Source organism: Camelus bactrianus, chromosome 35 (assembly GCF_048773025.1).
Source record: "Camelus bactrianus isolate YW-2024 breed Bactrian camel chromosome 35, ASM4877302v1, whole genome shotgun sequence".
Classification (NCBI taxonomy): domain Eukaryota; kingdom Metazoa; phylum Chordata; class Mammalia; order Artiodactyla; family Camelidae; genus Camelus; species Camelus bactrianus.
The window spans coordinates 27,693,178-27,713,787 of NC_133573.1; the positions used below are offsets into that span (position 1 = coordinate 27,693,178).

At 47.2% G+C, this 20,610-nt stretch overlaps 1 protein-coding gene across 8 annotated transcripts in view; it reads left to right on the forward strand.

Annotated features, from left to right (window-relative positions):
- Positions 1 to 20,610, forward strand: part of SFMBT2 (Scm like with four mbt domains 2) — a 150,674-nt gene that overhangs the window by 80,429 nt on the left and 49,635 nt on the right. For all 8 annotated transcript variants that reach the window (XM_074358342.1, XM_074358341.1, XM_074358344.1 and 5 more), the window contains 3 exons: positions 11,663 to 11,764; positions 13,288 to 13,435; positions 19,228 to 19,310. In XM_074358342.1, the coding sequence (XP_074214443.1) occupies positions 11,663 to 11,764; positions 13,288 to 13,435; positions 19,228 to 19,310 (333 nt within the window). The remainder of the gene's footprint in view (positions 1 to 11,662; positions 11,765 to 13,287; positions 13,436 to 19,227; positions 19,311 to 20,610) is intronic.

Here is a 20,610-nt window from a genome sequence, read left to right on the forward strand (position 1 = left end):
CTATTGGCAGTAACAGGCACGCTGATCGTGCAGTGTATTCCTGGGCTTTTTTTTTTTTTTGCTAAGTGACCAAACACTTCTTTGTCCTCCGCCTTCCCTTCCTCCCTCCCTTTCTTCTCCTTCTTTCCTTGCCTGATAATATCTCCCCGCTGCAGAGAAAATAATAATAATACAAATTGAGAAAAAGAGTTTTAATTGTCCATGAATTGGCTCTACCCGCCTCACTCCCCTGACCTCTGCAGCTGGTGTCCACCCTCTTCCCAGTGGCCATAGTGATATTTAAAAAAACATTTGTAATGGAAGTGTAGTTGATTTACCACGTTTCGTTAGTCTTGGGTGTACAGCAAAGTGATTCAGTTATATATATGTATCTCTATATATTCTTTTTCAGATTCTTTTCCGCTATAGGTTATTGAAGGGTATTGAATATAGTTCCCTGTGCTCTACAGTGGGTCCTTGTTGTTTATCTGTTTTATATATAGTAGTCTGTTTCTGTTAATCCCAAACTCCTAATTTATCCCTCCCCCGCTTTCGCCTTTGGAACCGTTAATTTGTTTTCTCTGTCTGTGAGTCTGCTTCTGTTTTGTAGATGAGTTCATTTGTATCATTCTTTTTTTAGATTCCACATGTAAGTGATGTCATATGATCATCTGTCTCTCTCTGTCTGACTTAGTTCGTTTCACGTGCTAAATGATACTTTCCACGTCTGCTTTCTTCGTCCGTGACCGTGTGGTTGCGGGACTCCCAGGCTGGCTTTGTCATTTTTTTCCCTTCTATTCATTTCGGTTCTTCGTTTTCTCCTCTGTCTGCTGGACCGTCGGGAGGCTTCCCCACTCCTGGGTGCTGCTGTGTTTTTTACGAGCATCTGTTGGGCGTTTTTTTCTCTGAAGGCTCTGTTCTTGCAGACTGAAAGCAGGAGTGGATCTTCTTGGAATTAATTGATTTTTTAAAAAAGTTTCTTCTCCTTGAGTAGTTTGTTTTCTGCACGTTGCTTTTGGTTTCTGTCTTTCTTGCCAGAGGCTTTCCTCGGGTCTCTGAAAATCCTGACTGTCTGCTCAGAAGTAAGAGGGGATTTGAAAGCTGAGGGCAGGGCTGGTCCGTGTCCGGGGACCGTGGTGGTTTGCTCCTTTTATGGTGACTTTTCCTCTTCAGCTGATTTCCAAGGAGGACAGTTTCAGCTTCCCGCCTGGGGCTCAAGGTCCAGCTGCCAGCGTTCTGGGTGCTGGGCGGTGAGAGAGGGCCTGGAGATTCCATGAGGGGTTCTTTCTGGCACCCACTGACCGGGGACCATCTGTTTCATCCTCTTCAGAGGAGACTGGGAGGGGGAACCACTGGTCTGTAATAAGTTTCTCTGTTAGAATTAAGATTGTTACTTTTGTGAAGTACCTAGAATTACCATTGCCCCCAGGATTTTGTTTATAAGTAATAATTGCTTTACGAATAGATAGCAAATAATTTCTACTTTTCACAGTGCCTGCAGGACATATGGCGTGGGCATTTAATAAAAAAATTGGTTGAATGCCATATTTTACTGAGAATTCTGACTTCCCTTATTGGGAAAATGCAGATAATCTTCAAAATTTATACAAAGTGTATATTTAGAAGAAAGACAAGTCATTTATGAAATGGGTAACAAAAAAGGAGGAAGGATTATGAAAGATTTTTTGTTACTGAACAATAAGGTATGCATTTTTTTCTCTTGAAAACCAGTCTCATTATTTACAGACCTAATTTGCTGAGACCAATCCATATAGTAATGGTAATTTATTTTAGGAAAAATACAGAGTATGTATTCCGGTACTATAGGTCAGTGTGGTCTCTCAGCTGGCTTTCTTTATTGCTTATTACTGTGTTTCCTTTTCGAACCATCCTTTGATTAACTTATGACACATCCCGTCAAGTGAAGTGAAATGTCCCAGTTTCTATAAAAGTGTTTCTCTTTTGTCTTCGCAAAGAATTCCTAGGGTGGGTCTCTCTCAGAGTTTCTGTCGTGAAAAATGAAATGAATACAGGGCTAATTGAGTTTCCGGCCGGCGGTTTTCTATACTGCTTCCATTTTAATTCACTAAGTATTTGCTAAAACATAAGGAGTGGATTTGGGGGAATTCAGTTAGGTTTTAAAAGTAGGGCCTAGGGAGACCAGACTCTTGTCTAACTATAATTAGTGCGGTATTTCACGTGCCAGACACTCATAAGCCTTTTATAATTAATGCCGCTTTTCATTCTCTGCAGTTCTTGTAAATTGTAATCTACATTTGTGACCCCTCTTGTTTGCAAACGTTAAGTCACGGAAGTGCCACTGACAGCTCGTGTGTACATCAAAAAGAGCTGCAGGTAAGAAGTGGCAGCCCCGGGTTGGCCGGGTGATTGAAGTACAGTCCTTGTCCCCCAGGGGACCAGAGACAGCCCGGGGAACGCCAGGGCTCTCCAGCCGCCCCCAGGCGTGACCGCACCTTTTTTTTTTTTTTTTTTTTTGCATTTTGTCTATTTATTTTTAATTTTTTAATTGAAGTACAGTCAATTGCAATGTGTCAGTCTCTGGTGTGCAGCACAATGTCCCAGTCATGCATATACATGCATACGTTCGTCTTCATATTTTTTTTTCATTAAAGGTCACTCACTGCAAGATATTGAACATAGTTCCCTGTGCTAGACAGAAGCAACTTCTTAAATCTGTTTTTCTATATAGTGGCTAACATTTGCAAATGTCAAACTCTCAAATTTATCCCTTCCTACCCCTTTTGCCCTCTGGCAACCATAAGATTGTTTACTATGTCTGTGTGTCTGTTTCTGTTTTGTAGATGAGTTTATTAGTGTCCTTTTTTTTTTATTCCACATACTAGTGATATTGTATAGTATTTTTTTTCCTCTTTCTGGCTTACTTCACTTAGAATGACCATCTCTAGGTCCATCCATCTTGCTGCAAATGGCATTATTTTATTCTTTTTTGTGGCTGAGTGGTATTCCATTGTATAAATACACCACAACTTCTTTATCCAGTCATCTGTCGATGGACATTTAGGTTGCTTCCACATCTTGACTATTGTAAATAGTGCTGCTATGAACATTGGGGTGCATTTATCTTTTCAAATTAGAGTTTCCTCTGGCTATATATCCAGGAGTGGGATGCTGGATCATATGTTAAGTCTATTTTTAGTTGACCACACCTTCTAATTGCTTGGAAAGAACATGATTTGAAATGTCACTAAAATCCATTTTTTAATTTTTGCCCCCTAAAGTCGAGAAATTGCTTGAATATTATTTTCATCCCATTAACAAAGTTTCAATCCTCAGTGTGTTTGGAATTCCAAATTTTATTTAGAGATATGCAGATAAGTCCAGAGAACTCTTGGTAAAGAGTTGGATAATAAATAATAAAATAAAGAAGTAAGATGAGGGACAGAAACCGTGACCTGCCTTCATCCTTAGGTCTGCTCCCAGACTCGGCAGTTCACCAGGACTCACGGTCGTTGTGGTCACGGTTACAGTTTATTACAATGAAGGACATTAGGCAAAGACAGGAAAGGGGAGAGCCTTGTGGGGTGAATTCTGGAAACCCGCACACACACTTCCAAGAGTCTTCTCCCGTAGAAAGTTTGCAAGACACCCTTAATTCCTTCCGCAGCGTGTTGGGCCAGCGCGAGCTAGGGAAACTCAGAGACTTGCATAACTTACTCCTAAGTTAATGTTGGGAAAACAGAGGGAAGGGGCAGCTGAGAGAAGGCTAATTTGATTAAAAAAGATGCGACATGTGGCCATTGTTTTTTTTCACACAAACAGATGAAGAAAGGTATCCTGTGCACGTATTTCTTCCCTTTTAAGAGGGTTCAGGCTGTGCTCACAATACACGGAACATTCCACATCTGTTAATTTCTTTAGCCCTTTTCCGCTTTGAATTTTGTACCTGTTGGTGTGGTTGTAGACTTAACCCTGAGGAGAGACCCCCTTGTATGTTTTAGCATCCAAGACCTAGGGTACAGGTCAGAGGCAGGAGGTTCACGGCGGCCAGGAGAGAAAAGCTTTCCTTTCTTATTCCGTCTGGTGCAGCCAAAGGGGTACGAGAGGGTGCGAGCTGCTGTGACGAAGGATGGTCAGGTTGCGGTTTCTATGGTGACCGACTTCTTCCCTCGCTCAGCAGCTAAATACAGCAGACAACTCGCAGCTGAGTTTGGCCTTCAGGTGGGATACGTGGATTCCCCCAGAATTTGCTCTAGGCCCCCTGTGTGGGCAAGAAGGCAATTTCCTGGGTGTGACCTTCCCTGCCCCACCTGGCAGAGTGTCTGATACCAAATAATTTAGCAATAAATGTGTGTGTGACACATGGTTGCGGTTTCCTTTTTCACCAAGTTGAACCCAAATGGTTCTTTGAAAGAAAGCCTGTCTTAAAGACAAAGACAAATATATCACTTATAGGTGGAATCTAAAAAAAAAAAAAAAAGATACCAATGAACTTACTTATGAAACAGAAACAGACTCAGACACAGAAAACAAACTTAAAGTTAGCAGGGCGGAAAGCGGGTGGGAAGGGATAAATTGGGAGTTTGAGATTTTCAGATATACATTACTGTACATAAAATAGATAAACAAGGACCTACTGTACAGCACAGGGAACGATATTCAACACCTTGTAATAACCTATAGTGAAAAAGAACGTGAGAAAGAATATATATATGTGTAACTGAATCACTGCGCTGTACATGTGAAACTAACACAACATTGTAATCAGCTATGCTGCAATTAAAAAAAAAAGTCTGTCTCAGACGATACGTCATGTTGTTACCAGACTGGTGGCTGCACCCCTGTGACCCTGCAGGTGGTATCAGCCTGACTCCTGAGTTTTCTGCCCAGTGGCCAGCCCCAGGCTGCGTTCCCTTGGGCTCCGGCACCGCACCGCCGGGCCTGAGAGCTCAGGTTCTGCAGTTCGCATTTCGGTCGGTCTCATCTCTTTAAAGACTCAGGGAGGTTTGTTAGACAGGCTCTCGGGGATGGTGAACCACAGAGAAGCTTGGTTGATGTGGCCGGTCCTTTGCCACTTACACAGACCAGGAGGAGAGGCTTGCTTGTGTTATTTCTCATGTGCTCTGGGGTCTCTAACTGCAGTCCACACAGGACGTAACTCAGAAAGCACCATGGGGACCACTGCGTTTTTATGAGCATTGCAGAAAACCTTGTAAGGCCTGCTAAGGAGGGCAACTTCGGTCCAACAAGAAAGGTCAACTCTGAAAATCGCAAAGCGCAGATACAGAGTTCGCTCTAACGGTGGCTGGATGGCGGGCTCCCCCTGCGCCGCTGCCTGCAGCCTGCTAGATAGGGACTTGCATTTAATTCTAAACATCAAGAATTTCAGAGTGCCGTCAAGTTTTGGTCATCTGCGCTGTGAGCTGTCCTTCCCAGATGGCTTCTGCTGGCCGCTGAGTATTCCAGCTCCCGCCTGTTACTGTGGTTTCAGGGAAGGCAGGGAGATATTAGCATGAACTTAATGTACTTGGTGTTGGAATATGAGGATGGGGCAGGAATCTCTTGTTTACAGAACAGACCCATTTCACAGAGTTTGTCGGGTCGCATTTTAATTTTTTCCAGGTTGTCCCTGCTACTTGCTGTTAGTAAGAACAATTAAGCATTGATTGTAATTCTTCCTTCTGTGGACGATTTGATAACAAATGACAGGATAATTGGAGGCAGGTTATTTTTTCCCCTCAAAACACACGTAGTTTTTTTTTTTTTTAATAGTTTAGGTCTTGCTTTTAATCCCCGTGGTTTCTTTCACAGACAGGCAGTTGTAAATTGCAGCATCTCAAGGAGACAGACTGATGTAGAGAGAAGTTTAAGGCCACTGAGTCTGCAGAGGTTTAAGATCTAATAGAAAATGAGGACCATGTATGGCAGGGACCCCGGCTACCTTCCACGCACTCCCTCCTCCCCGGGAAAGGCACCCTGGTGAGGAGGTTTGTGGGAATTTTCGGCGTAAAATAAAAGCATGGGAATCCTTTAGTCCCGTGAGTTCTCTGCTTCCTTGGACAGGCATCCTACTCTGAATTTTCATGTCCTGATGGTACAGAGTCAAGGATAAGATTAAATTCTGCCTCCTGTTTGTAGGCAGAAGAACCCGCTTACACCAGTCAGATAAACTTCCACGCGAACAGGTGATGCTCTGCGTTTAACATTAGAGAAGAGAGGAGTAAGTTTAGGGGTGTAGAAATCTGACTTAAAGCCCCCTCGTATTTAAGAAGATGTTAGGCTTGGAGTCGTCAGGGAGGTCACTGGATCCCAACGGGATTACCCCCCCCTTCATCTTGATTGTGCTAGAAGGAAACACAAGCACACGCGCCTCCCGTCAACTCTCATTTGCAAAGGAGTTTGGAACATTTGGTCCCTTCGCTTGTGGCTTGGCACAGATTAGTCCCCTTGCTGGACCTTGGTGGTTCCTGAGCTTCCCACGGCCCTGGGAGACGGCAGGTCCCGGCCGCCCGGGGTGGTGAGCACGGCGTGGCGGGCGTGTTCCAGAGCCTTGTTCTCGTGTGCTCAGTTACACACTGTGGGAATAACTGAATATATATGTGAACACTTTCAGACCCCCTGGGGTAGTGAACAGAATGAAAAAGCAAACCCTGGGGAGTCACCTGGGCTCCCACCTCGTCCTCCAGTGGGACGTCGTCGCGGTGGTGTCAGTGGGACGTCGTCGCGGTGGTGGTGATGATTGCTTCTGACTGTTGAGCTCAGGCAGTGTGGAGAAGATGGTACCGGGTGCCATCGTAGTCTCCTTGTCCTCAGGGTGACCTGGCTCGTAGGTGTCACCAGTGTTGCTGTAACTTGGCCACGCTCGGGACTCCGAGGAGCTGATCCCACGTCCTCCCTCACCCAGAGCGCGTGGTGGAACCAGGGCCCACACGCCCCGTCTGTTGGACCCCCACGACCACAGTTTTCTCCTGGGGCTTCTGTAGGGTCCCTGGAAGTCAGCTAGGATATTCAGAAGCTGAGCCACGTTAAGTCTTATTGTAACGAAGAACCAGAAGAGGAGTCCTGAGAGGATTACGTGTTGCCTGTCAAGCATCAAGTGAGCTGGATTGCGGTGGTTCTTCAGTCTCCTTTGACGGAGGCTCTGTTGGATCTGGGGACTGGGTGATGCTTTGTGGTAAGACTAGCGGATGCCTCTGCCTCCTGGATGGGGTGGTGCCCCTGGCGCAGAAGGAGCAGCCTGCCGCAGGCCGGGAGTGTGTCCCACGGTTGGCATCAGCGTTTGCTTCAGGGATAGGCCTGTGGCCAGCTGGGGTCAGCACCGTGTGAGGATGTCAGCCGAGTGGTTTCTGGACTAGGTTTCCTTGCTTTTAAGAAGAGGCAGAAGGAAGCTGTGGCTCTCTTTCCCTCCTGTGAGAATCCCAGAACTTCTGCATCATCTTGAGACCAGGACGGGCGCTGGACTGGGGGAGGGCTGTCCCATAAAGGGTGTTGACGAAGAAGGAGGGAAAGAACGGGGCCATTTATGACCTTGTTGGCTGCTCCCTTCAGCAACCTGGAGGTGCCCTTCCTTCCTCCGGAATTCTTTCTCATGTGACACCGTGGATTTCCTTATGGGTTATGCCAGTTGGAGTCGGGTTTTCTGGAATGTGTGTGTGAAGGTAGCCTCATGGCTAATGCTCTCTCCAAGGACCCGCACCAACCCTGGTGACTGGTCTGCTTGTCTTGGGTTTGAAATGATAGCTTATTCCTTAAAAATAACAAGCCCATTGCTGCCGTGGGGGTAGGTAGGCGGGCAGGTTAACAAGTACCTGCATTATTGTCCTGTTTAATTTGAAAAGTACCCCAATGTTCACAGCAGCACTATTTACAATAGCTAAGACATGGAAACAACCTAAATGTCCGTCGACAGATGACTGGATAAGGAAGTTGTGGTATATTTATACAATGGAATACGACTCAGCCATAAACAAGAGTGAAATAATACTATTTGCAGCAACATAGATGGACCTGGAGATCGTCATACCAAGTGAAGTCAGCCAGAAAGAGAAAGAAAAATACCGTATGATATCGCTTATATGTGGAATCTAAAAAAATGACACAAATAAACTGATTTACAAAATAGAGACAGACAGATGTAGAAAAACAGATTTACAGTTAGCAGGGAGGAAAAGGGGTAGAAAGGGATAAACTGGGAGTTCAGTTTTCTTTAGCCCACAGGAGTCAGGCTGATGCACGGGGAGACACGCTCGCTCATTAGGAGAGAATTAAGTTACCTAAGCGCCAGAACAGACAGGGTAATAACCGCTGTTCACTGCGCCCCCAGAATCAGCCCTGTTCTGTTTTTTTTCCTAGCAGTGCTGTGAGGAAGGTTGGATTTCTTGCCACTTACAGATGCTTGCATGGTGCTCAGTGTTAATCAACGAAAGGCATTCTTATTACCCGCGTTGTTTTAAAACAACCCAGTGCACCAGTTTGGGGGCTGGCTGTGAAACTAAGCTTGCTGTAATCTCCTGTTATAAATTCCTGTGGTTCGAGTCGAAGTACATAGCATTCCGCTTTCTCGTGACCATTTTTTAACTTGATTGAATGCGCGGCCAGCTGATAAAATTGCTGTTTACAGCTGTAAGTAAAAAAATGCAAACGCTTGTTAGTGTTCAACGTATAGTTTTTTTTATTACATTTTTGTTAGAAATATTTCCTTGGCTAAATTTAGTTCAGTGCAAGGGGACTGAAATGTCAGAAGTGCTATTGATTTAATAAACGCTGGCATCCTAATGTCCATTTTGAGATGAAAGCAATGTAATGAGAGTAATTATCTAATGAACGTAAGAGCACTAGATCTTTGGGAAAACAAAGAGGAAGAATGTGATGAGTTGCACTGAGTTTTTTTTTTCAGCGTGGTGTTTGATGCAGATATAAATAAAGGAATGAAAGCAGAGGTCATTATATCCATTTGAATATAATGCTAATTAAAGCCTTCCTTTGACTTCTCTGAAGCTTATTCTTAGAAATGGTGCAAATTAGTTGAGGCATCTGAAAAGATGCGTATGCAACGTTTAAGTTCCCTGCGGACCCAGAAAACAGGCATGTTGGAACCGGAAAAATTCTACTGTGCAGTGTTTTTGTGTCTGATGCACAAAAAAACTTTGGTACTTAAGAAATATCAGTGTAAACAGAAAGGAAGAACCGAAAGATTAAGGAGAAATGTTCGGACGGCCACCACCGAAGGACGTTTCCTGTGGCGTCAGTGGTGGGGCTCGGGCGGTAGGGATCTGGTTTCTGCACGGGGAGTCTGTCACTGCTTGTCTTACGTGAAAATCCTCACCACGTGCCTTTAAATTGTGTTGTGTTAATTAGTTCAAACTCCTTCTTCCCCCGAGCAGCATCCTCCCTATTTTTATGTCACGGAGGGTGTATTTATCCTATGAAACAGGGATGGCAGGAAGCATCAGCTATTTCGGGAGTCTGTGACAGGCACGCACTAAATTGTAAGAGCGTAACCAGTAACGCTTCCAGCATCCTCCAGAGTAAACGGAGAGTTCAGATCCAGGCGGCACGCGGGAGATGAGTGGGACCCACAGTGATCGAACATTCTTTCTTCTTGCCCATCTCCTGTCTCTCCGTTAGCAATCCTCTTCACGTCCTCCTGCAGATTCATCCTGATGGTCACTGCGTTTCATAAAGAACCTCCGTGTCCGCCCTGAAGCTCTGTTGCTCTGCCGGGCAAGTGCGGGCTGGTGCTCACTCACGGGTGACCGCTGTGAACGCAGCTCTGCACAGCAGTGTTTCTTAAGTAGTGATGCTTGATTCTTCCAGGATTTTTTTCCAGGCACGGCAGTCCCTTCCAAGGCACCTCGGTGACCAGTGGGCACCCGGGGGGTGCTCTGAGGTTGTCCGATCGTCCTGACCTCTGCTTCACAGGTGGAATGACGTGGGACACCTGTCAATCCTCTGAATTCAGAACAACTCAGTATATGGTGGCGTCTTTTTTCAGCATTATGTTCGTATTTGTCACACCTCAGTCTCGTTCTAACTAAATGTCAAGCTTCTTGATGTCGGTAACCCCATCCTCCAGCTTTCTCTGCATTCAGTTTAGGTTAGGGCTTAACTTAGAACGTAGGAAATAGCACTGATGGGTTAAGGTGTGTGTTGCTTTTTAAAATCAATGCTTTTATTTTCAGTGTTTAAAAAAAAAAAAGGAAATCATCTCCCGCACCTGAGAATGGTTTTTATGAAAGTGTTGGTTGTAAGGTCAGCAAGTTTTTGTCCTGTAAAGTCCTGGCACATCCAGGGCATCACCCATCTCATTCTGATCAGCCGCCTCCCTGGACGAGGCACTGTGTGCCCCAGGCAGACCCAGCATGTATTCATTACGTGTCTCTGGGGTGCGGAGGCTGGCAGATGGCTGTGGAGCCAAGAAATGACAGGTCCTTGTGATTCCAGGGGCATTTGTAACCTGTGCCTTCTTTGGTGAAGCAGCGCAGGGGTGGTGAGTTTTATAAGTAATTCTTTGGTCTGGTGTCCTCCGCGGTCCTGTGCTGACCAGGCTTTGTGGAGGGCGCAGGTGCAGCCCTGCAGGCTCTGCGCGCTCTTCCGAGCTGGATACACAATGACGCCTTCGAATTAATTAAACACACTTCAGAGGGTGGAGTGTATAGCTCAGCACACAGAGCGTGTGCTTAACCTGCACGAGGTCCTGGGTTCAGTCCCCAGTCCCTCCGTTAAAAAATAAATAAATGAAAAATAAATAAACCTAATTACCCCTCCTCACGAAAACATCCACTTTAGATTTGCAGATGAAAGAAAGTTCTGGATTCCCCCAGATATTCTGTACTTCTCGCCCACCTGGTGCTTTAGAAACAGCGGGATTTCTTTGTGGCTCTCACATTCTCAGGGGCAGGCTGCTTATTTATCCAGTCCTGTTCACACAGGCTGGGAGTTAGGCGGTGACCTCCACCCTGCAAGGTAAATCCTGGTATCCAGGGTCCAGCCAGCCTCATCTTTTGCCGTAGCGCTGAAGTGGTTAATTGAAATTTGTTTTCCTGAGAAGGCGGGAACGCTCCACGTACCCTCACCAAGGTTGCTGTGCACTGTCCGTCCGTAAAGCTGCCGGGCACTCACTCGACACGGGGTGGGGGCTCCTGGTCTTCACAGGGTGGGAGCCAGGTTCTGATGGTGCGCGGGGCTGTCTTGGCACCTTCTCTACACACGTGTCCAAATACCAGTGCCAGAACTGAGAAGTGGTTACCTGTGTGCTCTCAGACACAGGAGACGGGGACAAACTGTGTCCCCCACACGGTCCTCACGGAGGGCCTGCAAAGCATCTCCAGGAGCAATAGGTGAGGTTTTCTGGGGACGGTCCTGCTGGGTTTTTGCAGGCTGGTCGCCTCCATTACTCCGCTGTGCTCCACTGATCGCACGCAGGAAGGTGAACACGGTGCGGTGTGAGCTTGCTTTTAGCTTAGGATGCGTTTCAGCAGGCGGCCAAAGGCTTGTTTCCCTTGGAAAAGCAATTTGAAGCCCGTAGGAAATAATTAGATCGGCGATCCCTCGCCATAGTTAGAAGTCTGAAACAGGGAGGGTTAGTCATTTTCCATCCGACTCCAGTCGCCCCGTCAGACGTCCGAGGAGGAGCATGCAGACCTAGGGACCGAGCCAGTTTACCATGCCGTCGCTCTCAGTCTTCTCGTCCTTCTCCCTGCAGGACCACGCAGATTTGCGAAGCCATTTCTTCACGGTTGGGATGAAGCTTGAGGCGGTGAATGTGAGGGAGCCCTTCCGTGTCTGCCCTGCCTCTGTGACCAAGGTGAGGCCCCTCGCCTGCCTCCCCCCCCCCCCCCCGGGTGGGCCGCCTGAGTCTTCCCGCTCCCAGCCAAGCAGGTGGAAACCGCAGGTGTGAGGCTCTGCCGAGACGCCAGGTAAACCCACGGGGGCGCTGTCTCCCCCATCTAGCGCTGTCTGAAGGCCCCGTCTTACCCCTGGTATCACAGAGCGAGTGTGTTCGATGCCCACTTTGTAAAGGATGGGGAGGATGTCCTTTGTCTGCTGGGAGTACAGCGTGTGGACACTTGGGTCCTCGAGAGATGGTGGGGGCATTTCAGACGCAGAACTGTGAGTTTCCAGCAGTGAACTCAGCCCCGGAGCAGGGCCACCACCTCTTACTAGCCGTAGTGACACTGAAGTCACTGCATGTCCCTGTGGGCATTAAAGTAAACCCCGGATGAGTTGTGTATCGTCACCTTCGTAACTGTAACTTGCTCCTTAGCTGAAATTCACATCAGGAGGAACTGAAGCGAGTTCCTTTCCTGCTTAGCTTTGAGCCAGGTTGATGGCAGAAAGTATTCCGTGAATGGAGGAGCCAGGACTCAGAGCTTAGTGTAAGAGTGCCGGGCTGCCTCAGAAAGACGGGGTCTGTCTGCTGAGTTGGGAAAGTGATTTTTCCCCCCTCGTCTGTTTCACATACTCGGTTCCTTAAGCCCACCATGCTTTTCTGGGTGGTGGTCCACCTGATGTTCGCACTCTGCTTTTTCCATCAAGATGGCTTGTTTCTCTTTCTCTTCCTCACCGATGTTCTTTCTTACCCTCCGTGGATGTTTATCTGGTTCCTGTGTACGGAGTGTTTTCTGTGCATTGTGGGAATATCTTGGTGGGTAACAAAGAGGATGCTGCTGGAAGGGAGAGACGTGGTGTCCATCCACAGGGGGAAATGAGGGTTTTCGGTTCTGGGGCACGTGTCTGGTGCTTTGCTGGGGTGGATGGGTGCTGCCTTTCGGGATGCACCTTGAAAAACACACGGACGGTGGAGGGGGCTGTTCCAGACTTGTGGGAACGCTGGGTCAGGACGTGCCTCGTGTGAGCGATTTTGCCCTGGGCTGGAGGGCAGGGTGGTGGGCGGGACGGGCTGCCAGGTGAGGCTGGACGTCTCCAAGCCAGACTGTGGGCGTTCTTGAATGATGCGGTGCCAGGGCGTGGGTCCCTGCTGGGGACGCTGAGAAAGCTGTCTTGTCAGGGTCTGCCCAACTTCGTCAGTGTGCTTTCTCCTGGCTCTGGCTGTGGGATTATTTCTCTAAAGTAACTGCTGTTTTTTTTCCTTCTTTGTCTTGTACATATTCTAGTTATTTGTCTACTTTCCATTAATGTGTCCGCAGGGATCAATGAACTTTTAAATAACTGGACCACTTTCGTGATAAACACTGAAATGCCGGTTTGTGCCGTGGTCATTGGGGTGAAATGTACTTACTGCATTTGGAAGCTATGCCGGTGTTTCTTACTTCCCTTATCTGTTGGCCCCAAGGAATTAACTCCCGGCTCTGTTGCCTTTTCTTTCAGGTGTTTAACAATCATTTTTTTCAAGTGACTATTGATGACCTAAGACCCGAGCCTAGTAAACTGTCAATGCTGTGCCACGCGGATTCTTTGGGGATTTTGCCAGTCCAGTGGTGCCTTAAAAACGGAGTCGATCTCACACCTCCCAAAGGTCTGTATTCTGTGACGATGTACGCGGTTTTGGTGATTCAGGAGGGCGTCGTGTTGTCGGGGCGGTGATGCTTTTGCTGATCTGGAGCAGCTGACGCTGGAAACACCTTAGATGTGGTGGGAAAGGAGTGCGTTTCATGGTTAGCTTGACGTGGAGTCTGTGCGGCCCCCTTCCCTGGTGGGGAGCATGGCCCTGGGCTCCCCTGTAAACCGCGGTTCCCTGTTATTGTGTCTGTGTGTTGAGAGAGGGTACACGTTGCTAAGTGATGGGGGTTAAACACTTGAACGAGTCTGAGAAGTGGCTCTAACCAGGTAACAACACGAGAATGAAGCATCTCTCTAACCTTTTATTTCCAATAAGTCAGGTTTTCCCCAGAGCCCAGTTGCTGTCAGATGTCCAGCAACTAGATGCCATAAGACCTTAGAATAATTAAGTTGGGAACCAGGGTGCATGAAAGTAATTTTCAGCTGAGATCCGTAAACCCTATTACTGAGAACGCACCAGACTATCCTTAGGGACGTGATGCGCCGTCCCTGCAGGTCTAAGGTCTGTCTGGGGGAGAGGTAGCAAGGCGAGAGGTGAGAGGATGGAAGGGAAAGAAAGGGAACGATGAAACAGCAGATCAGAAGGAGTTTAGAAAAATAAACCAATAACCTCAAATAGAGCAGGGCGTTTGCGCTAGCTTTTCCGCATCACTGGGATTGGATGACTCGTGGTGGTAACCGTACTGGGAGGTGAGCCCGCACAGGCTAAGCGCCATTCCGCCCCGGGGTCATCACGCACCATGGGCGGCTGTGATGATTTTATGCTTTCTTTTTGAGATCACCTGTTGTGTGTCATATATGTCAACATCTGGTCTGAGAGTCTTTGCTAAAAGTATGAAAGTGTATGCTTTTTTTTTTCAAGTTTGTTATTTTTAACTTAAATTCTGAGAGTACGTATGATTTAGTTCAGAGGTTTTCTTGCAGATATGTCTGCCGCAGAAGGATTTATTACATTGTGTAGGTTTCTGTTAGAACCATGAAGACTGCTTACAATTACAACCTATTCCCTGACCCTCAAAAGATGGTAACCCACTCATTCCCTAGTAGGAAGCAGCTGATGAAACAAGACGTCTGGTGGTACAGGAGATGTGCAAAGAACGTAAATCCCTGTTTACTCTGTTTTGACTCCATTCCTATTTAAAAAAAAGAAAATCTGTCCCCAGACTTGAGATACAAACAATGTAAGCTGGAACGGATTGCAATTATTTAGTGTTGTCCCCTTGGAAATGTTACTCCCTTGGTTTAAACCCAACAAACACCAATATTAAAGGCACTTTGAAAAGTGATCAAACCAACCAAGCAGAAACGCATCCAGGTTATCAGCCCTGGCTTGCTATTTTAAAATCACCTCATCAGCCTCCTTGCACGTAACGTCAGAGGTTAGTCGCAGAATGAGCAGCGAACCCGTCCCAAGCCGGGGGTCTCTGTAGAGAACGTTGAGCTGGTACGTTTCTGTTGTAAAACGTGTGAGCAGAAGATAAAGTAAATCGCTTGTGTTTGCACGTTGCCTCTGCCCTCTGGCCATCCTGATAGACATATAAACGTAACTTAATGTAAGAAGTAAAGTGTTTTTTAATGATCATTGAGACGCAGAGTGGTGAACCCTGATGGGTGTTCTCTTTTCCTCAGACGCTGACTGATGGAACTTAATCCTTTCTGTCATCTCATATTTCAGACATGCCGATGGGGATAAAAAAATAATAAACTTGCACTCATGGACTTCCTGCCTTGAATGAACTGATGCTACCATTTTGCCATATCTGAGTCAGGTTTTTAAGAAATGAAATACAGAATGTAAATACCATTGAAGACGGGGTTCCCCTGGACTCTTGTATTTCTCACCCCCCTACGGAGTCTGTCAGCGAATCCAGTCCACGTTCTCGGGGTGTGACCTGGGGTTATCCTGTCACCCTCCTCGTCCAGGTGGGCTTCACGTCTCCCCCAGGGAACACAGTGGCCTCCAGTGTCCTCAGCCCACTCTCAGCACAGCAGCCACACTGATGGTGTTAAACCGTAAACCACACACGCCCCCTCCTCTGCTCAGACTGCGCAGGGCCACCCCACGTGGCTCAGTGGCCATGGCAGGGTCCAGGTCCTGACAACAGCCTACAGCACCTGACCGGCCTGCTCCCCCGAGACGCCCCTAGTCCGCCCAGTCATACCAGCCCTCCCGGGACCATGGCGCGCCCCTTCCTCGGGACGTCGGCACTGGCTGTCCCCTCTTCTTGCTCCTTCAGTCTGACTGGGGTCGTCCTTCTTGGCTGCCTTATTTAATATCTGTAGCACTTCTGACAATCTGAGTTTTTAATCCTGCTGTGCTGTCCGCCTCCTTGCACTGAAATGTAAGCTCTGGGAGGGTAAGGATTCTTTCTCGGTTTTGATCATTTCTGTGAACAAAAGTTCTAGTCTTAGAACCGTGTGCAGCACAGGGCGTGCACTTAATAAGTACGTTTGGAGGATGAGTACATGAATGAGCGGATGGCTGGACTGGAGAGCAGACCTGTTCTGAAAGATTTGATAACGCGTTGCCAAACGAGCACCTGCAGTGGTTTTTCAAGTTCTGCCCCAGCCAGAAGTGCATCACAGTGCCCGCTTCCCAGCAGCCTCGACAGGGGTGGATTTGTGTTCATTGTTCTTCATTTTTGCCGTTCAGGTAGATGGCAAATGTGACATTCTTTTGCTGTTTTTATTTTTTATTAAGATTGTACTTTTTTTTTTTTTTTTAATATCCAACCTAGTATGGAACAGGAGCTTTTGCTCCCATGGTCTCTTTTCGTTTTTGAGTGGGAGATCTTTTCTAAAACCCTGTCTGTTCCTCCACCCCAGGTCGCCAGCAAGGGGCATGAGGCCGCCATGATGGTCTCGGGGACGCCATGGCTGACTCCCTGGTGCTGAGGGGAGCTCTGCCTCCCTCTGGGGACTGGATACAGTCAGGGTTCTGTTAGCAAAAGAGAGAAAGGGAGGATGCTGAGGGGAGGCTGTCATGCTGTGGCCCTGGATCGAGTGACCGGTGCCTTGTCTTTAAAACAGGGCAGAGATGCTGGGCTTTCAGAGATTCTATATTACTGAAATAATTTATGATCATTAGTAAAAACCTGGAAAATTCAGGGAGGTAGAAGAGAGAGGTATCCAAGAATCCTACCACCCGGATATTTCCTAGTAAGTTTTCCCTACGTTTCGTCTGATTTTTTCTTTGCACATTTGAATGTAAATTGGGTAATTCTGTATATGCCTGTAGCAGTCTCTTCATCTAAACTTGCAGTTACCATTTTTTCCATGATTCCTAAAAAATAGACTACGTGCTTTTTCATGCCCACGTGACTTTCCACGGACTTGCATACGTTTCGTATCATTTCTTATTTTCGGATATAAAGATTTTTTTTTTCCCTCCCTCAGAATTATCAGTAATAATGCCGCTGCATCTTAAAGTGTCACACTTGGTCAGGTTTCAGGGTTGCTTTTATGGGGTGCATTCCCAGAAGTGAAACGATCGTGTCAAAGTTCGAACATTTTTACTGCCAAATTGCTTGTTTTTTTTTTTTAAAGAATTGTCCACTTGCACTGCCAATAGTCATCTTTGCCAGTGGAGCTGTTTTATGTCCATTAATTTGTATCGTAAGGAAATGGGTCATCGACCCGTTTCCTTTTGGACCTGTAACAGTTGGAACTCCATTCAGAATAAACACCAATTAAAGCTTAAATAACTCCAGTGGTGGAGGCTCGACAGTCTCCCTGGCAGCTCGTTGCAGATTTTCATAGCCCACGGGGTTTTTTGATTTCCTTTTATTTTCTTTCCCCCTCTGCTGTTCCCCTCCCTCCTGGGTTTCAGACATGCTCGCCTGGCTGCGGTGAAGTCTCAGTACTTCTTGTTCTGTCTCTGTTGATGAATGAGAATAATTGACCCCTGTTGTCTCTATTAGACGAGCCGGAGCAATTTGTTTTTATGTAGCAGTTATTTTCTAAGCTGTCACAAAACTGCCTCACAAAGGGAGCTCATTATCGGCCCCAAGGAGAAGAATTTTAAGTGATGAAGTGAATACAAGTCCTTAGGAGGAGGAGGAGGAGAAGTTGAGGCTGTCCAAATGTTCAAGGAAAGCAGCGAGTTCTAGGGGAAGTAATTACTCATTTAGGTACCCAGCCAGACTCTGTTCTCTCCTGCAATTACCGATTAGAAGTGGCTCCCTGTAGAGAGTCCTGGAGGCTGGAAGAGAAGGGTTGAATGTGGGTCCAAGAAACCATGAGCACGACGTTTACGGAGTGGGTTGAAGTCCACTGGAAGTTGGTGGTTATGAACGTGGCAGAAAAGCTGGCTCCGTGTCTGTCTCTGGGGGGAGCAGAGGTGACCCCCAAATTGGAAAATTTTATCTGAACAGATACTGGCCGTACAGAATACCTACACTTTATGTTATATCAGAAGATGGTTTGCTGTTCAGCTGCCTTCTTGATTAACCTCCACTCCCATCTTCAAAAAAAAAAAAAAAGTGAGTAAATTGAACTCACTTCAATTACAAGTGGGGGTGAGACGCAGACAGTATCTTGTTTCTTCAACAGAGAATTTCTGTAGTCTCTCTGCAGCTGTGGGATTTGGTAACAAAATCCCCCATGTTAAATGCATTTGCAGATGTCGAATTTATGATGATATGGGGAAAAGAAATCGGGGGGCTTGGGTTAAAAGTGTACTTAAGAAATCTCTTATGGATTTATTTTACGTATGCTTACACCAATAAAGGGGGAGCAGTAAATGATTATAGGGACCTTCCTCACAGTTCCAGATAACCCTAACTGGTTCTGTAGGTTTTGTTTCCATTGCCTTCCTTTGTTCACAGGAAATGACAGTGACGCTCTGTTAAGAGCTGTTTTCTGACCTAGGTTCAACCATACACTCAACTTAGCGTTTGAAACGTCTCCCATGTCTTGTCATGGCGGTCGTGACGGACGTATTTTGTATAACTGTCTCCCCGCCACCTTCCCCCGCCAAAAAAAGAAATGAATAAAGAAAGGAAAAAAACCCACTTTGATAAGATCTGTATTTCACTCAGTTGAGCACGTGTGAATAGCTGTTTCTCAGCGTTGTCCCTCGGTGTCCCAGATGTGCCCCCAGCACTGCACCCAGGAAGGAAGCCCCCCTTCCCCACTTCGCATTTCCCTTCCTCCTCCACAGCTCAGTTCTGAGGTTTATTCCTTCCCTCCTTCCATGTCTTTGGGGGCTTTCTCCCAAGAACCTCAGCTCCTTTTTTTGCTGTATGTTTTACCTACTGCTCCTCTTTAAAAAATTATCCCCTTCTCGTGTTGTTTTTCAATAAAATCTCATGGTCTTCACGAAGATACCGTGAAGTAAGTTCACATGAACTCAGAGTTGACATGAAGGCACGTGTTACCGTGTGTTTCTGCAAAATGCGTCGCACGTTTGTGTTTCGTGTGACAGCCCGTCTCGTCTGTTCTCCGCCAGAGCAGGTGTGCTCACCGGCCCGCGCCGTCGGGGTAAATTCCACCCCTTCCCGCTTGGTGTCAGGCACCGCGTGATGATGCAGACGCCTTCGCCGTCCCTGGTCCTTTCCGCTTTGCACAGCGCTTCATGCAGCCCTCCTGAAAGCTGGCGTACCGTGGTGCCTGAGGAAGGGCTTCGCCTTTGCGGGGGGCCAGTACTTGGAGTCCTTCTCACTTTGATCACTGGCAAGCCCCGGTGCTGTTCACTGGTCCGCGATGTGGCTGGGTTCATGGGTTTTCTCTGTGTTTTGTCCTGCGCAGGTTACTCCGGCCAGGACTTCGACTGGGCCGATTACCACAAGCAGCATGGGACCGAGGAAGCGCCTCCCTTCTGCTTCAGAAATGTAAGAGCTTGGTTCTTGCCACTCCTTTTATGTCCTTGACTTTTATCCGTTACTTTGTGTTCATTGAGCAAGTTGAGATTGGCATGCTTCCGCGGACTGCGGGACCTAGACCTTTGGTGGGTTTTGAAAAGTCCTCCTGTGTATCAGTCAGGGGGATGCTGGGCTGCATAACAAACTGACTAGTAAACAGGCTGCAGGTTGGTTTTGCACCCGCGGCAGGTGCCAGGCGTGCCTGGTTAGCGTGCGGTTCTCCTCCTCGTGGGGAGCTTACTACGTCCAGCGCAGTCTTACTGGACTTTTCACCATGACATCACTGGCCTCACTGCCTTTAGTTTGGGACTGTGGAAACCCTTCGCCACCTCCTCAGGGCGTTGAGGTTGCACTTTGTTCCAGATGAGAGACAGTCCTTGCCTGACTCTTTGGCCTTGGGAGGTTCCTCACATCTCCCCCTCGTTCTGGGCTCAGGAGCGGTTTCATCTGTGACAGCGGACAGTGGACAGTGACAGCCCCCAAGGCTGCTTCTCATCTGTCCTCTGCTTCCATCAGCCAGCAGTTGTCCAAACAGATCTTTGTGGTGGGGCAAGCAGCCATATCCCGCTGAGCTTCCAGGATCTAGCTTCCAAGATTAAATCTGTTTCAGTGCTGATCCCTGAACCGGGGATCTGTCTGCCGGAGGACCAATTCCTAAATCTGTTTCAATGAAAATGCTGGCGGATCCACTCTGCAGGCACTTGTTGCAGATATCCCCCCCACCCTTTGTTTCTGGCCGTCCGTTTATTTAATCGACAGGATGGTTGTCTGCCTGGTGGCACGTGGATGGCATTACTGGCACTGGGCTGCGGGCTGTGAGCGCGCTCCACGTGCCCCTTAGTGGAAGGCTTATTATGAATTCACTTTTAATCACACGGCTCGTGCGTACCAGAGGTGCGGTGGTGGGGAAGTGGATGCACGAAAGACATTTCCCCCGGGATGTTTAACAATCAGAGGCAGTTCCGAAATGGGTTGACGCAGCCAAATGCTTAGTAAAATCAACTCACAGGTAACAGTCTTGCTATTGATCCTTCGTAAATTACCCTTGGGCAGTGAGTTGAGACGAAAATAGTTTATGTGGTTGTAGCGTTTCCTTATTAAATAGCAGGAAAAAAAATGCACTTAACTTGCTTAGAGGCTTTTCAGGCAGCTTATCGAGTCCTGTCATCAAACAGAAGCTCAATACCTAATACGTGTGAATGAGGCAGGGTGACCTGCGGGAAAATAGCCAACCTCGAATTTCTTTGATTTTTGTTTCCAAAGAAGCATA